This window comes from Grus americana, chromosome 6 (assembly GCF_028858705.1).
Source record: "Grus americana isolate bGruAme1 chromosome 6, bGruAme1.mat, whole genome shotgun sequence".
Classification (NCBI taxonomy): Eukaryota; Metazoa; Chordata; class Aves; order Gruiformes; family Gruidae; genus Grus; species Grus americana.
Window position 1 is genome coordinate 32,291,239 of NC_072857.1, and position 20,194 is coordinate 32,311,432.

The 20,194-nt window shown below is 36.0% G+C and overlaps 1 protein-coding gene across 1 annotated transcript in view; it reads left to right on the plus strand.

Annotated features, from left to right (window-relative positions):
- Positions 1–2,211: 2,211 nt before the first annotated feature.
- Positions 2,212–20,194, plus strand: part of DNAH7 (dynein axonemal heavy chain 7) — a 116,651-nt gene continuing 98,668 nt past the window's right edge. The window contains exons 1-14 of the mRNA XM_054829246.1: positions 2,212–2,304; positions 6,454–6,519; positions 6,986–7,094; positions 7,207–7,360; positions 7,699–7,792; positions 9,033–9,213; positions 9,790–9,865; positions 11,815–11,940; positions 13,237–13,356; positions 14,872–15,055; positions 16,535–16,714; positions 17,931–18,206; positions 19,161–19,288; positions 19,469–19,547. Of these exons, the coding sequence (XP_054685221.1) occupies positions 2,236–2,304; positions 6,454–6,519; positions 6,986–7,094; positions 7,207–7,360; positions 7,699–7,792; positions 9,033–9,213; positions 9,790–9,865; positions 11,815–11,940; positions 13,237–13,356; positions 14,872–15,055; positions 16,535–16,714; positions 17,931–18,206; positions 19,161–19,288; positions 19,469–19,547 (1,842 nt within the window). The 5' untranslated portion in view covers positions 2,212–2,235. The remainder of the gene's footprint in view (positions 2,305–6,453; positions 6,520–6,985; positions 7,095–7,206; positions 7,361–7,698; positions 7,793–9,032; positions 9,214–9,789; positions 9,866–11,814; positions 11,941–13,236; positions 13,357–14,871; positions 15,056–16,534; positions 16,715–17,930; positions 18,207–19,160; positions 19,289–19,468; positions 19,548–20,194) is intronic.

Consider the following 20,194-nt stretch of genomic DNA (forward strand, 5'->3'; position numbering starts at 1 on the left):
AGTCTGCTCCATTTTTTTAAATTGTTTTTAGTACTGTTCTAAAACAGATGCTGAGGAGTACTTTATATTTGTGTGTACTCCCTTCTTCTCTTCATCCTTTTGTCATTTTATTCTTTTGATCTTATTTTTATCTCTGAAGTTAGATTTAGATTGTTTTGTTAGATATGACTATGGGATTTCAGATGAAAGTGAGTTGTTAACCAAACACAGGAAGGCAAGAAACAGAGTTGTAAACCATTTTTTCTCCTCTGTCCTCCTATGGCCTTGGAAAGCTGATTAAAATAATCTGGCATTGTGTTTACCTAAATAAATTGTGTTTAACTGGTCACTGCAGGAAAAGAATGAAATGTGGAGAGAAAGGGGAAAAGAAAAAACAGCAACATAGATGTTAATAGTTCTAAGAAGAAAGTTCTTTGGATAATGAAAAATACTATACACACAAATTTATTTTCTCTATAACGTTCCTAATATTAGCAACCTGTGTCTCTCCTCCTCTGAAGAGTACAAGCAGATGTGTTATTTCCAGTTTCCTAATCAGATAATGAAAAAACAAAATGTCACTTTCTATCAAAAGGAATCGCAATGCCCAAGGGCGTGTGGCAACGTGCGCTGAATGTGCTACTGCCTTCTGTAGGTACAGTTTCTAATAGTTAAATGACTGATATTAAAGAGAAATAGCAAGGATTTCCCTTTGCATGTTTTTCAGCTAGACTGTTATCTATTATAGCCAGTACAGTGTACAGCTTGTTTGAATCTCCCTTAAAAAATGTTGAGTATGAGGGTATTTCTCTTTTCAAAATCAAAACCAGGCTTTGGTACTGTTTTAGAAAATGCACTGGGAATTCCAAGTGATGTTGAACTTTCTGCAGCTGGACAAAGCAAAAATACCCTACTGGTTCTTTGCCTGTGTGATTTTTAACAAAGGGGCTTTTATGTTTAAACTTGATGTGCAGACTCTTGCTCTATGTACAGTTCACAGGGTTGGTTGCAGGCCTGCAGCAGAGCTCATTTATAGGGGTTTTCCAGCTGTAAACTGTAGTGCTACCTTTCCTGTGTTGCCACTGTGAAAACATAACAAACCTCTCATTTCAGATTCACAAACTACCTAACATGGCAACAGTGGTTTCAGATCCCACTGAAATCCAAACCTGGTCACAGCAAAGTGTTAGAAGTCATACCAACCATACCAGTGTTTAATTTAGAGTGGTCAAAGCATCAGATTCATACTGCAGGGAACACCCATTGACTACCAATGAAACTCAAAGAGATTTTTATTTATATTTTCTTGTATTATTTAATTTACTGACACGGGGGGAAGGGGGGTTGAGGCAGGTGGCAGATTGTTTCAATACTATGTCTATTGTGTAAAGATGGGCTGATGCATGATGCAGCACCTGAAAAATCTTTGGTTGGTGTTGTGGTTTAGACACCCCAGTCCAGCCATTAGAGCTTATTAAGAGTGATTTTTGCAAGCACAGCTGAGTTCTTTTGCATGGTTTGTTAGAGCATAGGTGTCTTACTACTTTGCCTAAAGACAAGCAGCTGCATTCACTTATTGATACGTCAGTTAATTTAAAAGGTAAGAAGGAATGCCTGCCTCAGCTGCAGTTCATGGTATATGCTGCTCAAAGCAATTTAAACTATCCTTATTTTCCTGAAATTGGCAGGCCTCAAAAGGGCACCAAGCATTTTCTACTGGAAGACAATCTCAATGAACTAACAGCAAAGTTGAAACTCAGCTTGCTGTAGCTGCAAATATATTGCAATAGCTTAGAAATGACCATCACAGGTGTAAGCCATTCTCTGTTGTTTATGGCTAGTAAATGGCATGTCTTCAACCATTAACACCTGAGCAGGTAGCCTTGCTGAAACTTGAGGCTACTTCACCAAGGGCAGCTGTGGCTTTGTCAGCTAACTTGACGGCAGAAAGCAAGCTGCTCCTCGGCTTCAACTTCTGGACGTTCTTCTCTCGTTTTCCGCTGCAGCAGGTTCTGGGTTAGGTGAGACCCCGCGTTTTCTGCCGCCTCGATAACGCGTTACGCGTTGGGCGAGCAGGGAAGCAGCCGCAATTAGCTGCGCTACTTTTTGCTGCAGACGGCCGGTACTGGCGGCGGGCGCGGCGCGCGGCGGGCGCTGCCCGCTCTGTCCCTCGGGCCGAGCCGCTGCTCGCGCCTGGCCGTTGGGATTCGCTGTGCGCGCGCTCAGGGCGGTGGCGGCTAACGGTCGCGCTCGCCGATGCTAGGTAACGGCGTCGTCCCAACACAGCGGCGCTGCCTCGCCCACGTAGACATGGGCACCGAGCAGGTACGGGGGGCTGAGGGGGCACGGCGGGGCCTTCCGCCCGGAGCCGACGGCATCTGCCGTGGCTCTGGCAGGCGGAGGCTGGGGGCCCCGTGGCGGTCCTCGCCTCGGCGGGGCCGGGGGGGCTGTGGGGCAGGGCTGGGCTGGGCTGGGCTGGGTGGTGGGGAGCAGCGGGCTGGCTGAGGAGAATTGCCTTGGATAGCGCTCGCTGTTCACGGGGCAGAGAGCAGGACACTCGAGTGCACCTGGCTATGGAGTGGGACTTGTTCTCATCTGAAAAGTGGCGTTTTTCTTTTAAACCTTAAATAGCAAGCTTGAATTAAGCTTTTGAAATTACAGTTTTTTTATCCCTGACACTTAAATGCTTGTACTCCGTAAGCAGAGATATGGTGGGGCAGCCGTGTTTGTAGAGAAAGGCTTCAGTACACTGTCCCATTACTTGTAGGCTGGTTCTGACTGATACCCTCCAGAAAATTTAAACTGTGGTGTCTGTGCCATGAACTCCTTAAATCAGGTTTTCAGAAACAACGTAGTCCTTCTTGCGGCTGGCTAGATTTCCTTTAATTACTTCAGCAGTGCAAATTTATATAGGCATTTTTGGTTTGGGTTGCTGTCCCTGTAGTGTTTTCAGAGAGAATAACTCTCTCCTAAAGGTATCCTGTTATAAACCACAGAAATGAATTTCAGTCTTTAGCTTAGTACAAAATGTCATAAGCCCTCTCCCCATTTTGGTTGTGGTGTTTTGGGTTTTTTTTGTTTGGGTTTGTTGTGTTTTGTTGGTGTTTTGGTTTTTTAAAAAAAACATGAGATTTTAATTAACTCAGTTTATTTTCAGAACTGCAAAACACTTCAATGCTGAAGACAAATGCCAATAGAAACTTTTAGCCATGAATGTGGTTTTAAATCACTGGGTATTCACCAGTACTAATTTGTATTATTTCTCTAGTGGCCTGATTGGGTTGTAGTTGGTTAATGTAATTATAAGGAAGAGTCTGCCCTCATAAATCATGTTGTTTTCCTACTAATAAGTCAGTCCTGATCTTTTAGTCTCTTTTGGTTTTGATGTTCTCATTCAGATGTTGTGCTCTAATGAAACGTGAGACATATTTTAAGTTAAATCATTCAGTGTCTTCCTTCAGTGAGTTAAAAGTTCACCAATTTTTCTTCAGGTGTGTTTCTTCCTCAGGTGCATATTAGAGGCTGAGAGTTGGCTGCTCATAACTATCTGACATAGTCCTTACTGTCCAGGACTCTCTTTTTAGTACATATTATTGCCAGTAGTAGGTTCCCAGTTTAATATTTTAAAATATTGGCACTCTCTTCAGTGGAACTAATTTCAGCACTGAATTTATCAGTATGAGAAGTGTAAGTTGTGGTGCTGAATTCTATGTTTTTCAACAAAGAAAAATCGAAACAAAACTGAGTCATGTTGTGTATGAAGACAAAGTATACAGTCCTAGTCGTTTTTGCAGCCCTATTATTTGTAAAAATACCTGGTTTCTTTTATTGGTTCCTAACCAGCAATCTAAGAATTAAGACTATGAACCTCGTCACTGAGAGAAATAGCTAATAGTCTTCCAGGAATTCAAAACCATTTTCTCTTATACAAAAGATTTTTTTTCTTATCCATTACCTTCTGAGGGTAGTAGATAGCATTCACCATCTGCTTTAGAATCTGGACTAGAGCAACAATGACCTTTATATTTCAGTCTCATTACACAAGACACAGACTATAAAGAGCATGTCTATACTCAAGGTTCAGAACCACCTAAGGTGACTTTGCCTGAGCCAGCTCCAGTCCAGCAGCTGTAAAGTTGTTGACAACTCAGAGTTCATCTGATCATTGCTGAGACGGTTAGGGGGCTGGAGCACTTGGAGTATGAGGAGAGTCTGAGGGAGCTGTGTGTGTTCAGCTTGGAGAAGAGAAGGTGGTGGAGGAACGTAGTTACTGTCTTCCACTGCCTGAACTAGAGAGAAAATGATGCCAGATTCCTGGTGCTGTGCAGCAGCAGGAGGAGAGGCAACACGCTCAAGTTGCAGGGAGGGAAATTCTGACTAGGCATAAGGATGGCATTCTTCACAGTGAGGTATGAATCAGGGGAGAAGGTTGTCCAGAGAGGCAGTGGCTTTAGAGACCTTCAGATCTCAACTGGACAAAGCCCTGTGCAATCTGACCTAACTTTTTGTAGCTAGTGCTGCTTTGAGAAGGAGAGTGGATAATCAGACGCCCTTTTCAGCGTATTTTATTTCTATGTTTCTATCATAGTATGTTTCTATAGAGCTGTGTCCAAACCAATCCAAACTCTGTCTGTAGGCTATACTGCACCCTATAGGCTTATTGGCTTGGTAAGCAGTAGTTTTATGATGCAGTGTGGATACACTATTAGGAGATGTATTCATGCTAATATTACAAAAGACTGGTAGCTGTTACAAGGTCTGTGGTAAGAGCCTTTTTGCAGTTGAATGTGTTAGACTGCAGAGAAATAAATGGCTTCATATTTTCCCAGTAGAGTTACATCTACTCCAACTACCAGACAAAAAGCAAGCTTGTCACGTAAATCTTTCTGTATTGGTCACAATACTGCTTTTCCCTCATTTATGCTGAAATGAATTCATCATCTGTGTCACTGCAGACTATGACACTGGTATGGGCATTAGAATTTCAAGGTGTGAAAAATCTTGCACATGGACCATGCCTAACTGGAAGATAGACTGTTGAGAGCATTAAATGAGAGACTGAAAGAGATATGTGGTTATTGTGGCAAAATTTCAGTCACCTTTTCTGTAAATGCCAAAAAAGCTAGATTAAAAATATCAAAATTGGCCTGCTTGGTGTTTAGAGTAATTTAATTCACCAGGCATTTTGATCTCTATGCAAAGGGAAGCCAGATATATTTAATCTCATTTGGAGGGAGAAAGGGAGAAGATGGATTTTTTTGTTAGGAGTAGTGCTGTTGATTTTGAAATGATACTTAAAACATTTTGTTGTATAACTCCCTCTTGCAGCTAGTGGTAGTCAAAGAGTTCCTCTGAATCATGTTCAGGGGAAGAAGTTCCTAGAACTGGAATGAGTTTGCTCCTCTTTTTGCAAGATGGATCGCAGATTAGATTATGCAGAGATTACTAACAACTGATAATGTATGTCTATACATATTTTATCACTGTCAAATTCCTGTATTTTGTAGGAGGTTTTCTTTGAAGCCTGATTTGATTTTTGGCTCACTTGAGAATTGCCAGAGTTTATCCTTGACTGCAAAATTAATGTCAATAGTTAAGTGCCTAGAACTTCTGTCAGTTCTTCACCACAGCAACTGTATTGCAAATGATAGCTAGCCCGATTCGTCTAAGGGCAGCTCAGGTATGCTACGTGAACTTTCTGTGCTTTGTATCTTTCTGCTGTTACAACCTTTGCATAAGACACAAAGCAGAAAGAGGACGTCTGTAGCATAGACATGTAGTCTTACTGCAAGTGCAGCTGCATGGAAAGAGGTGGCGTGGCCAGTGCCAGGGGTATTGGTGGTGGTGTGAAACAGAGGAGAAATAGAATAGCCAAAGAGAGTTGTGTTAGAGCCAGTTTTAAATAATTTTACAACTAGATTGTCTTGTTTGTTTATAGGAAGTTGCTATACCTTCCTAAAATGTGCTAGCCAGAGTCCTGGATGTGGTCAGAGGGTGCTTTTGGACAGACAGCTTTGATGTCTGATGCTGAGGGATCAGTGTTGTGAAAAAACGGAGAGTACTGGGCACGCTTAAATGAAAGTTTATGAATTAGAAAACAAGGACTATTTTGTGTTTTAAAGGATGTTGACTGAACAGCGGGAATCAAAAAATTGGTTTTTTGTATTATTTCATGGTATCTCATAGTGCTTTAATGTATATCTTGGCAAAAAGGTAATATAAATGCTTCCCAGCCTAAAATTAATTTTTCAGAGCTGTGATTTTTCAAAGGTATTTGAGAAAGTTGAATTCTGCATGGAAATACTCTAGAAAGAGTAGGGGAAGTGATATGAAATTGTATGTGTTAAAAATTATTATATAAGAGGTAAAAACAGAATTATAGCTAGATTACAAGTTTTAAGTATTCCCAGAAGTCTAATATTAGTAATAATTTAAATGCCTAGTTGTGATTTTCTTTTTTTTTTTTTTTTCAAGCCCAGTCCAAGTGGCAAAGGGAAGTTGGCAAAGAGAACAGTGAACTTATTACCACAGTTGTCTCAGGTAGTGTTGTTGGCTTTTTTTGTAACCTTTCATTTTCAAATATGTATCACATCATGGTTATGTAAAGGCTGTGGTTCTCATTCAAATATATGCTAAGGTGTATATTTTCTTTCTCTTTGCACTATGTATGTATATTATATTTGTATATGGAGCATTGTTTATATTTTGATATTTTTGAAAACATTGAAAGTGGAGTATTTGAACAAATTTGAAACTAAGCAATGTACAAAACTAGAGAGTTTACAAATATTTACATATGAGTTTAACATGCTTATGTCTAATTGTCTGGATATTTAGAATTTGAGGGCAACATATAAGTAGTAGTTTATTGTATGATTTTTATGCCACCTTATTGCTGCTGTATATTAGGCTACAGTTTCTTTGATTTACTATGCTTAACAAGTCTTGAAGTGTCTGTTAGTAGCACCTACAAGTGCAAAACTAGAATATAAAATATTTATTCCAGGCAAGATCTAAACCACTGTGGCAGCAGACTTGTCCCTCATTCCATCTGAGCAAAGAACAGAAGGATGACGAGTCAGATGAGTTTACTTTAAAAAATGAATGTTCACCTGGTAAGGTTAACATTTTTAGTACTACTGAAGAAAACCTCTCAGAAGCATAAATATGTATGTGATACATTTGATAATTTTTTTAAACTTAATTTCAAAATGTATTTTCTGCAAGGAGAATACTTAAAGCTGAGATGCAAGAGACACAAGATACAGGATTCTAGAGACAATGAACCAGGTGCTGGACCATCAACTTCTACACTGCAGAGCAGCAGTCATCTGAAAAAAACCCATGAAAGTTTTAGAAGTGCTCTTGTTCACATTATATTGTGAGTTTCCTTATCTTTGAATAATGTGTTTTTCCTTTTTCATAGATGAATTTTTAAAATTAAATTACTTTAAAATTTTGATGATTGCAAATTGAAAGTATGTATATGAGCATGAACTATATCACCAATTTTAAAAGCTGAACCTTAGCACGTAAAATATAGACTTGGTCACATGCTTCAGTGTTCTTTTTGAATCAGAATATCTTGTGCTAATTGTAAAGTTTTGGCAGTTACCTTTTTTTTGTTTGTTCACAACTGACGTGTAGGATGGCTATATATTACTTACACCAGTAAAATGTATCTGAAGGATGTGATGTATACTCTTTGTTTTGTCTCAGACAGCAAGACCTTAATGAAGATCAGCTTCCATCCCTTGATGGAACCCAGCCTCCAGGAGCAGATTCTTCTACACCAATAGGGAAGGATATTTTGGTAGCTAAAAGATTATTTTCTAGAGTGTTAAATGAAATACACTGCCAGTCATTTATTGTAAATATTGACAAGATGATTGTCACAATGAAAGATGACTGACGGTGACATATTCTTCCGCTATCAGTTTCACACAATATAGTGTTACTGTTGAGGATGGAACATTAAGAACGTATGGATGATTGAAAGAATTGCAAACCAGAATAGTAACTGGAGGATACCCAATGTCAGGAAGTAATACATGAATCTTTTCTGCACTTGATGAAGGTGAGAATAACTTGCAAGGGAGGGTGCACTGCTTTATCTGAGCAGATAGAATCCATAAGACAATTCTCTTTGTGTTACGCTCATCTAAGGGCTAGGGTGTTCTTCATTCTCGTTCTGGTTTAAGATACCTTGTATGACAATTGTATACACAATTTTGTGATTTATGTATATTTTAAATAGAGTAAGTTCATTTTGGGATAAATTGATCAAAATAGATTCATGTGTTACTTCCTGACATTGGTAATCTTCCAGTTGATGTTCCATTCTGCATTTCTTTGAATTTGGGCTGATATATTTCTTCATCTATGTTTCCTTTAATGCTCTGAGGTTTTGTTAATCAGATTTCACATGCCTGTTTAAATGCTGGCATACAAGCAGATGTACTTATTTGTGGTTATACATTCATATTCTAAGCAATGCATTAGCTGTATGTTGCATATCCACACAAAACTCTGCAGAAGGCATGGCTTTCTTTTCGAATGTATGGTGCAGACCCAGACCTAATGGATAATAATAGCAGCATTGGAATGATGAGATAGATGAATTTATATATTGAAAATTTATTTAAGGAAAAGATTGGTGCTGGGGCAGTACAAATGAGAGCATCTCTCTAGAATTGTAGAACTGTAACAGCAAAACAAAAACCAAACCCAGATTTCTATGAGTTATGTCCGTTCTTCAATGAAATATTTGTGTTTTATCTCTTATCAGAGAAACAGAATGAGGCTTATGCCACTATACCCTGTTTTATTATCTCAACAGCTTTTTTATTGTTTTTCTACCAACTAGTGTTTGGCAGGCTGATGAAGATACTTACATCAGATTTAGTGATGTACTTGTAATTTACAACATGAATCAGTATTTAGTACTAATTACATTTATTTTTATGAAATAAGCTTATATGTCTAGCTGAACCTGTAGTAGCAATGACTATCTAGTGCTGGATTTAACCAATGCATCTTATTTTATCCTGCAGAAATACTACTATTACATTCGCCATGGAATCGATACAGCAAATGTGGCCCCAATGGATGAATCATGGCTAGATCACATCTTAGCTTTAATTCCACATCATCTGAAAGTATATCATGAAAGTATACATTCACTGACTGATGAAATGAAAGAAGACTATCTTCTGAGTATAAAAAAAGCTATAGGTAGATTTCTGGGAGTTTACTTGCATTTTCTCCAAAGTTGCTAATATTCAGGAGCATTTATTTGTTGAGTGCTGTTCACTGCTGCGAGCTACTGTTGTGGAAGACTTATATAAAAGCGCTCTCCTGGATGTTAGAGGCACATTTTAGTTAAAAAAAATACTCAATTTTTCTTATCCTTGTAATGATCAAAGCTAATATTCAGTATTTTTGACCTTTCAACACTTTTAAAAACCATTATTTTATAAATTCCTAATTAATACTATAGCTTTCTCCTAAATCCCTTTTCATTGTATATCTAGATAAAAATGTTCATCTCAATGAGTTCTGCACTTGGACATTTTGATTGAGACGTAGAGGTGCTTGAGCATGTCCAAAGAAGGGCTACGAAGCTGGTGAAGGGTCTAGAGCCAGGTCTCATGAGGAGCAGCTGAGGGATCTGGGGTTGTTTAGCCTGGAGAACAGGAAGCTGAGGGCAGACCTTTTTGCTCTCTACAACTTCCTGAAGGGAGGTTTTAGCCAGGTGTGTGTAAGCTTTACTAAGCTTTTCTTTTTTTTTTTTTTAAATACTTCTTTCAGTTGACTTTGTTTTAAGAGACACCAGGGAAAAAGATGAAGACAAGAAGAAAGATCTTCTTCTACCTCATTGTGCAGAGTAAGAAAATACATTTATTCAAAAACACTGACTAGAGAACAGTGCGGTAGAATAGCATGAACAGTCTTAATAGTGGTAGGCAGTGTCAGCTGTAAATAAGACTTAGTTATTAGTTATGTAAATTCAAATAATCATTATACAGCATCTTTGGAAAAATCCTGGAATATATGTGTCTACCTTGACAGGTTGCTTGGAATTAGTTTTGTTTAGCAGTGCTTAACTGGTAAGAAGTGTCACAATCCCACAGCATTTGAAAATGGGATATATTATGCCAAATGCTTACGTATGAACTGCGTTCTAATCAATGGAACAATGTCATATTCTGCACAGATTTCACTGAAGCTGTCTTATTTACAGATTGTGACAGTTTGGTTCAATACATACGGGTTTAAGATAAATACAGACTGTTTTGTTTCTCAGAACAATTCAGCAATATGTAGTATAAACAGTGATAGATGCCTAGCTTTTCTGGCTGGATTTTCCAGTATGTAGCAATCTCCATACTGGAGTGGATAGATGTAACCTTTATTTAGAGCAATGAACTATCTCTATTCCATTTACATTTGCCTTAAAAAGTCTGCAGTCTACTGAAAGCAAGTGTACTGCTACTCCCAGGATCATACATCTGTCCAGTGTGAATCAGCCTACCTAGTATCAACTTTCCTAGAATATACTTTAATTCTTCCCGAGATGTGAAAGTGAAGAGGTACCTCTTTCATAGTTATAGCCAAAAGCTGGTAAAATAAATTTGCCTTGTAGAGGAATGAAGTCTTACAAATGCTGCAGAAACAGAACATTTCTACCAATATCAGCTGGGCTTTATATTGGGGGCAGCATTACTGAGTGGTTTTAAAAACAGAAAAGGTTTTGTTGTAAATAATTTCTGGCCTGTGGTTTGAGGTAGATACTTTTAAATATCAAATGGTAGGCATTATAATAGAAGGGATGGCTGTGGCAGATTTTACTTAAGCGATTTGCATCTTAAAAAGAGAAATAATATGCGATGAATTTATTGTTGTTATTGTATCCCCTGGGTAAGAGGCCATCCTACATCTGACTCTTTGGAGATCTTCCATATCTCCTAGGAGCTGTGTAGGACATCACAATAGTTTGTATATAAGCTTATATCACATGCTTACATGCAAATCCAAAAGTACAAAATTCTCTTAGTAAAACAGTCATTAGTAAAACAGTTTTATTCCATTAACAGTATATGAAATCTGACACTTTTATTTCAGAAATTATTCTTTTTGATAGGAATTTATTATGAAAATGGGAACAAAAAATATTACAGATATATGACAAATTTGTCAGGAGTGTTTTTGCTTTTCCTTTGCAACCTAAAGTTTGCAGTATATATTTTTTTAAGATGCAACGCTTAACATTTTAATAGTAAAATCAGTCTGCCTGTAGAAAATCATAACAAATTTTAAAGAAAAAAAATTGCTATGAGTATATTAAAAAACCCACCAAAAGAGCTTAATGTTTTCTAAAAATTGAAAGCAAACCAACTGAGTTTATGAAAAGGCTCTAAATTTATGAGTTTTTACAGATTTGATGTGATGAGCATAAACATAGGTACTACGTATTGTAGAAAATTGCATATTAATTGACTAAATACATTGTAGACATATAATGATTTTATTACTATTGCTGAATATAAGGACTATGAATAGATTACAGATCTCTTAGGATTTGGCCAATATTTCTCTCATTTCTTTTTTTTTTAATACAGTGGTTGATATTTGAAGACTTTTTTTTGATATCTGAATAATGAACAGAAAGCTAGGTTTATCTTCTGAATTCTGTGCTTTCTGGGATGCCAACAATTGTCTTGAAGCAAATGTATAAATATTTCAGTTCTTAGTACAGCTACATTCATCCTACTGTTTCTTGTTGGTTTTATGGTGGTTGGTTGGTTTTGGTTTGTTTTTTTTTTTTTTTTTTAGAATAGAAGTAGTGCCAAAACCTTGGAACAAGTCTTTCTTGTCAGCATGCCGTTACGTGAAAAAAAACCTGCATACAATAAATCCTTCAATGCTTGCTGTTCTGAACTTATGGGAGACCTCATTTAAGTAAGTGTTATCTATCTCTCTTAGATTTCAGCTGCTCAGTGATTTCAGAGTCTATGCAGGAAAATAACGGATGGTGACATCTTAAGATTTCCAAGTTGCCCTATTGAACTTGGGACTGCTGCAAAATATACATCTGAACACTGATCACGGATATGATGGCTTTGTTCAAAAGCCATTATCCTAAATATATTTGTTTGTGTTCCATCTAACTTTATGCTTTGAAGAGTTTCTGCCAACTTTTCCTCTATAGAGATCAAGCTTTCTTATCTGTACTTCCCCAGAAATCACATGGAGCACTTTGCTATCTTCGTTTCCTTTGGTATCTAGGCAATTTTAAGCCAGAAGCCACACATGAAAGTTGTTTGTGGGTCGTTTGGTTTTTTTTAATTTTTATTTTTAATTTTCTCTTCATTATCTTACAGACTCTGGCAAGCATCCTGCTTCTGAGAAGTTTGAAAAATAATTTATTTTTGGATATGACTTCCATTTTTAAAATTCTTGCTTTTAGTATAGTCCTTTCATCTCTATTTAAATTTGGCACTTTTTTTTTGGTCTTTCTCAGGTTAGGAATATTCAAAATAGTCTGTCTCCCAAGAAGAGAAGGGTTGCTGTCTTGCCTAGCAGGGCAATTATGTTTATTCCTTTTATCTGACTGACGAGGGAAAAAGGCACTAGATGGGCTGTTATTTTCTGCTTCCCAGAGTACACCAAGCTGCTTGCTTATTTCTTGACTGGGGGTACAAAAGAGAATAAACTGACCTGTCCAGGCCAGGTGCTGTAACAAGTGATAGGTTGGGGTTTTTTTGTTTGTTTTAATTTTTATTGTATCTGCTAAGTAGGAGTCAAAATTCAGACAATATCTTTTAAAAATAGAAAAAATGAAAAGGCTTAGATATTTATTTATTTATTTTTACATTTTTTTATAATATTTGTAAAAGTCCATCCAGTCCTGGAAATGAATGCTGTTTAACGCATTCAGAATTTTTAATGTTTGATCCTGTATACAATGTAACATATTCACAAACTCTGATTCTGAAAATAGTTATTAATATGCTCAAATGTAGTAATTACTACTTCAACTTAAGACAATGCAAACAGTACTGCAGTGCTTATGTTTGGTTGTTCTGAAACAACAGAAGCTAATTTCTGAAAATAATATTATTTTTAAGTGTTAAAAATGTTTAAAATCACTTTATGTTTGAAATATGAAAGATGAAAAAAGTTTTATGGAAACAAAATAATAAAAAAGATACAGTGAATATGCTCCTAAAATATTCATGTTATATTTTGTTTCAGAAATTTACGCCTTATTGATACAGAAATATTTCACAATAAACAAGAAGCTGAGGAACTCTTATGTTTCCAGAATAAAGTCATGAACGAAATTGGAAAATCCAAAGTGATTCTATCTAAGAAGTATGATCCAGTGTATCCATATTTTTTAAGTTACAGGGAAATCTTTAACTTTTTTTTCAGCTGTTTTTGAAACTCTGAACTTTCTGGAGAGAGAATGACCCATATTAATAATACATGTTAAAGAAAGAGATGCAGTGTTGTGAAATGCTTTGAGGCCTATGAACGAAAACTGCTGTGTAAATCTTGAGAGCATTATCATGATTTGTGCGGTTTTCTTATTCTGAATTTTGGTGTGATGTATTTTGCTCGCTTCTTAGAGGGACATTAACAACATATGTGTTTTGGTCTGTTATGACAAAAGCTTTTATTTTGTGGACTCATTTGTGCTGGATAAATGAGAAAATACGATGTTTCTACTATCAATAATTTATGGGATTTTAGAATATAAACTGTGATATAACTTATTGTATGATAAGACTTGCCCCATTCCTGCTTCACACAAAGGAAGTGTCTCATTGATAGGAAGGTTAACCTAGTATCACATCAGTAACAGTATCTCTGTAGAACTCATCTCTATTGATGATTTTGGAATTTCAGTTTGTATATTTTCAGTTTTGTAGTTGTTTCTAAGAGCAGAGTCATCTGAAAAATGTATTAATGAGATCTGTTGACTTTAGAGATTATGACTAAGATTTTCAAAAGTAAAGTGTTTGAATATCATGTTTGTATATTCAATCTGAGATATTTTAAAAGAAGACAGACAGTTTTCTTGGTGGTGCATTCAGTATGCTGCAGTTAAGTTTTCAAACAAAACATCAAAATTGCTAGGTCTTTTTTAGATGTTCGTGGCCAAACTATTGTTTGTATGCATTTGATCTTTCTTTAACCAATAATACTTCATTCCTGCAGTTATGTATTGCTGCATTTTTACTATTTCAGGTTTTAATTAAATAAAACAACTGTTGAGACTACTATAGTCTCAAATACTTGTTTTTTCATGCTATTAACCTTGAAGGTTTTTATTTCTGTACTTGTCTATGATTCTGTTACATATTGCCTTTACCATTTTCAGATGTATTTCTTCCTGACCCTGAACATACTTTTCTGCTGTTAACTGAAGGCTGCACACTTCTGTGCTTGCTTCCTGTTTCTCAGCAATGCCAGAGCCAATTTAATTTTGATTAAGGGTAACAGGGCAGAATTCCTTTTGGATTGCTTTCACATCTTAACGTTTATTGAGGTTACAAGGACGCATAATGAACTGCACAAACTCTGGGACTTGTGTGCTGCCTTTGAAGCCTTTCTGGCCTGAGAAATAGGAGACCAAAGCAAATTTGGTCTATCATAATATCTTACATTTTAAATATGGTTCCATAATAATAGATAACATTTTCAGATTCCTTAGCATTTAAGTAGGTCATATGGTAGTATCTTTAAGTTAAACTGTAGTTTCCCAAGTATACTGCAGCATCTTTTGACTGCATGCAACATATGCATTTATAGTAATTAACTTAAAACCACAGGTTTGTTAATGCTAATCACTTGAAAACCTTAAAAGTATTGTATTCTTTTAAGGTGGTTTCCAGAAGTGCAGAAAATCTTTTACCAAGGTAATAAACGAAAACAAGTACCCAGCAATGCCAGCATCACTAAATTAGAGTCTTTCTTCGGTTGTGCTGCCACTTTGATGACTCATCAACTGCAACAGTTACTTTTACATTCAATTCAAGACTTCACAGATTTAATTGTTCAACCTGCAGTAAGTAGTCTTTCATATAGATGCTAGCAGCATTGTTTATCCATGTACGTACACTTTGTTTCCTGTTTATTTTTCTGCTTTTGAAAAAAAAATAGAAAAAAGTACAAATTCTGACGACAGGTGCTTTCTGGAAAAGTAGTAATATTTTAGGAATGCATTATTTATGAAGTACAGTTAAAGTAACTTTTTTTTGTTATGTAAGAAGGGAAATATCAACATATTTTAAATCTAGTATCCTCATAGAACACACTGCAGTCAGTTAAATAGACATACAGTAGAAATTCATTAATATAAAGGCTGTCTGCATCTTGCAGTAGTGCTCTCGCTCCGTAATACCCATATGTGAAGAAGTCTTATCTTCTGTCTACTATTAGATGATGTCTACTGCATGCTTTGACAGAATAATTCTTGAGGAAAAATAAAAGGAGGAAAGGAGTTTCTCTTTTGCGCTCACGTAATGTCTATTGTAGAGGTAGATACTTCTTGTTGATATTTGATGTCTTGGAGTGCAACTGGATCTTTATTCAGCTCTTTGTTATTGTAGCCTTGCCATCAAATATCCACAGAACTCTGGCTCCAGATAATACTGATGAAAAAACATGCAGAGAATGTAAGGAAGTAGGGAATCATGTTGTGAAGTAGAGGATTTTTCATTCCTACTCCCCTGTAATTGCTTTGTATACTTCTGAGTTGAGTGAGCTTTAATATCTGCAGTACTGTTTTCTGTTATTAGAAAATATGTACCTATTACTAATAATCTTATCCTTCCTAATGGCAATCCTGTGCTACTTAGTAGCAATAAAATGCTTCCTCATGTTTCCTCGTTAAATTTTAGTGTAGTTAGAATATGTTAGCAGATTTGGGAAAGTTAAAAGATGTCTCAGCCAGATTAAAGATATGATGAAAAATCAAATTATGCCACCAAGGACAAAAGCATATACAAATTTTCATACTGGAATACATAGGAATCCATACTGCAGATAGAAACTTCATAATACTGTTTGTGGATCAGATTTGTGTTTAGCAAATGAAATTGGATGTAACACTTTTTTTTAAGGTTAGTAGATTCATAGTGACTGCTCCAGATGATGAATACATGTACTGCTGTGTGCATAATTCATGTATTGTTACACTTGTGAGGGCTACTACTTTAAAGCTACTCTGCCTCAGTCTATGCAAACAACTTTTATAAAGTTGTGTATAGAGGGTGCCTCTTGTGCCTACTAAAAATGATATTGTATTTCATCTTAACGAACGTCAGTTTATGTGAATTTTATCAGAGACATATTTCCTACTTGCACAAGTATTTTTGTTAGGATTATGGCATGCCATTTGCAATTAAAGCCCTTACAATTTAAAATGCATATACTGGAGTAATTCTTAATGATCCTTTGATTTTTCCTGCATGAGTTAGGTTAATATTTTACTGTTTGGTTTGTTTTTTGTTTGTTTGTTTTTTTGTGTGTGTGTGTGTGCTAGAAATCGGTCCAAGCCTACAAACACCCAGGTTTCATCCTGAGGCTAATCCTTGAGAATGACGGTATTAAATTTGAACATGACTTTAATGACTATGAGGATATATTGCTGAATGTTTATACTGTTATGATTCAAGCTGTCAGTGATATACCAAGAATTGAGACGAAATTATTTTCTAAGTGGGTAAGAAATTAATGAGTTTTGTTTTATCATTATATTGTTGCTGCATTTAGTTCCTAGGTATTTTAATGAATAGCCTTATTGTCAGAACTCACATAGTAATATTATAATACTCTTTCAGGATATTTGGAACACTTTGAAATCATCTTAATTTTATTAATAAAAGGTCCAATCACTGTTCTCTAACCAAATAAAAAGCCAAGAATCTACTAGTTTCCTCTGAGTTATTTTCTGCAGCAACTACTACAAATGTTCTACAAACTAATTAGATGCATTTAATTTTGAACACGTTTCTGCAGTATTCTGGAAAATACCTTCTATTTTGATACTGGAAAGGGTACTGTCTTTTAAATATAGAATCTTTTGAGTAGACTACAGTTTAAAAAAAAAAAAATCTAAACCATGATTTTTAAGCAGTTTATATTTTAATAGTTTTATGCATTCAACCAGATTAAAATATTAAGTCAAACAGGAAACAATCCAGGTTAAGTAAAAAACATTTTGTGAAATAATAATGAGGGCTGTGGGAGGTGAACATTTCTTTTTTTTCCTGAAGGAATATCATGTGGATGTTCTGTTGCGCTTTCTGTTTAGCATGAACTTGAATTTTAAATAGAGATACCAATCCTCAATGTTTTTGTTAATATGCTTAAACACATGACCAAGCACAAACCTGAGTAGTATGCTATGCTTTATAAAAGCACTGATCAATAACCTGTGAAAAGAAAAATTAAAAGCACCTCAAGCATGTCTAAATGTACAAAAGCAAGGCTTTAGACCTTCTAGGGGGTTGCAAGAAAGTATTTTCCATATTTCTAATGTTACAGGTTCATCATTTGATAGCAAAATTGAAGTTGTGCCTGTGGTTCAGGAAAAATAAAATCTATATAGAATAAATTTAAAATTGTTGACAGCATTATGTTGGGTGGAGTAGTATGTGGAATTCTGAGTTCATGAATGAAGCAGCTCTAATTTCTTACTTGTTGGAGGCAAACATCCATAAGCTAGCATTCAAAAAAATTTGGGAGTAGAATGAAAATAGCTGTATATACAAAATTAGGTTTGTAATCAGACTTAAATTAGAAAGATTTTAAAGTAACATTTAGTTGATTTTTCTATCCTGTTTATCTTCCATGACATAACTGAGCTACAGACATAGCTAATTTGAAAATATTCTTGGTTTTTTGTGTGTGGGTTTTGTTTTTTTTTTTCCCCAAAGCCAAAAGGTGAGTTCTCGTCAACTGTCTTGAAGCCTGTTATCCTAGATGAGATCTTGGATGAACATAAGAAAAGGATCAGAGAAGAAATTATCAAAGAAAGTGCTGCACCTGTGGAACATCTCAAGCTATATGATAAGTACAGCTTCCTGATAAACAAACAAGCTGAACAAGATAATGATCGATTCCTGACAGAGGAACATAACTTTGAAGAAATGAAAAGGGAAATTATAAAGTACCAGAAACTTGTTAAGGAAATAAAATATAATTCTAGGAAGGTAAATTATAATAATATTCATAAAGAGATATGGATACATTTTAATTTTGAATTTGTCCGAAGAATGTTGTCAGTCAAAGGTGATGATAATTAGCTGTGAGATAATTAAAGTGAAATAAAATTAATTTTTTCAGAAAAAGAGTTTTTCGGGAGTTAGCATTTCTGGGATGTATTTGCTATACTTAAGTGAGACCTTAGTTATTTTTGCTAGAAATTGTTTGGGGACTTCTGAGAGCATTCAGAGTATGTTCCTCTTAGATGTGAAGACGTAAGAGAAAGTGTGGGTCCAGCTGCCTCCAAATTCCTTCCAAGTATCTAAGGCAGAGAGGATCCTTAACATGAAACACTTTTTTTGTCCCTGTATGGATATTCTGTGGCAAGTACCCTTTGTCCATTCATTCTGAAAAAGAACTTGGAAGGCTAAAGTGGTATTTTTGTAAATTGTTTCTCTCCTAGTATTCAGTGCAAACCTCAGTTCTGGAGAAAGTAGTACTTACAGGCCTGTCATGAGGGCTTCTGTGTATGGAACTCAAGCTCACCTGGATTCGGAGACTTGCTGGGAGGCAGAGTCCCTTCTTAATCATAAGGAATATCATGTGTTTCTAACAATGAAGCACAATTACCATGTTTTAGATGTATCTCAAACTTTGTAATTTCACCAGACGACATTCACTGCTACAGACAGTAGCTGTTTTTCCTTTATGAGGAAGCAGATCATTTGTCAAGGTAAAAAGCAATAGAAGTAAGATTTATACAAAGTTCAACATGCAGATACGGAAGAACAGTTATTCACAACTACAGTTTTTCTTTCCCTTCTTCACATGAAAGTTTTAACAGCATTTTATGATTTGACTAAATTCCTAGGTGAGATCCCTGACATTCTGCTTAAGACAGTGAGAGAAAATAGGTAAAAAAGCTATTCAGTGTTCTGACAGCTGTTATGTTTATATTGCAGTATCTCCGTCTAGGAATGTTTGAATTGCATTGTGATGAATTAATAAGCGCTTTGGTAAAGCGAGCAGATAATATTTGTGAAAAAGTTATTTCCAAAATGTTGAAAGATCATCAAGACATAAATGTGAGGTAACTCTCAAACTCAAAATGTGTATTGAAATATACTTAATTTTGTTTCCACTGTTGAATTTTTTTAGTCCATAAAGAATATGTTAATCTCATTTTTTTGTTACAAATGTATGCGATGTTTTCCAAGGATGATTAAAAAAAACCCAACGTGCCAAACTGGTTATCTTATGTATTTTTCAGACTATGCGATGAGTTTGAGAGAATATCAGAAAAAGCCCTTACTACTCCATCTAATACACAGGAACTAATGGAACTTAAGGTACTGTCCTCTTTTTTTTTTTTTTTTTATGAGTCCAAGCAAGAAGTAGCTACCAATGCTATTGCTCTGACCTTAAGCAATAGCATATGCAAGTTGCCCCTTTACAGATATGATTCTGGCCTTGTTAAAGTCACTGATGCTATATCGGTATTACAAAATAGAAAAGAACAGGTCATCTTTGGCCATGAGGTTGAATGTCATAGCCTGGCTCTCATATATACAGCTAAACTCTTTTTCCCCACCAAAACGTTGTGGTTGCAACCAGACTGCTTATTTGGAACAGTCCTCTGTCTCTGCTGTCACTTGCCCTGTACAGTGGCAGCATTGGTGAGAATGCCAACTGACATGGACCAAAACCCTGTAGGGCAGCTGTCTTCAAAGCGGAAGGTGTGCAGCCCAGGGTGTGCACAAGATGGTCCGTTGGAGTATGTGAAGGAAATAGTAGAACTTTTATTTATACTTCTTTTTAATCTAAAAAAGTGAGAAAGAAATTAGCTTTACCAATATTTAATATACAGATTGACACTGGTGCCCTTGCTCATTCTGCATGTCAGAGGTTCCTGTGTCGTGTATGTACATGAGGTGTCCTAAGGAAAGAGTGAGTGTTCCACAATGTGGAGGGATTCACAGTGACGCCCTCGCTTGTT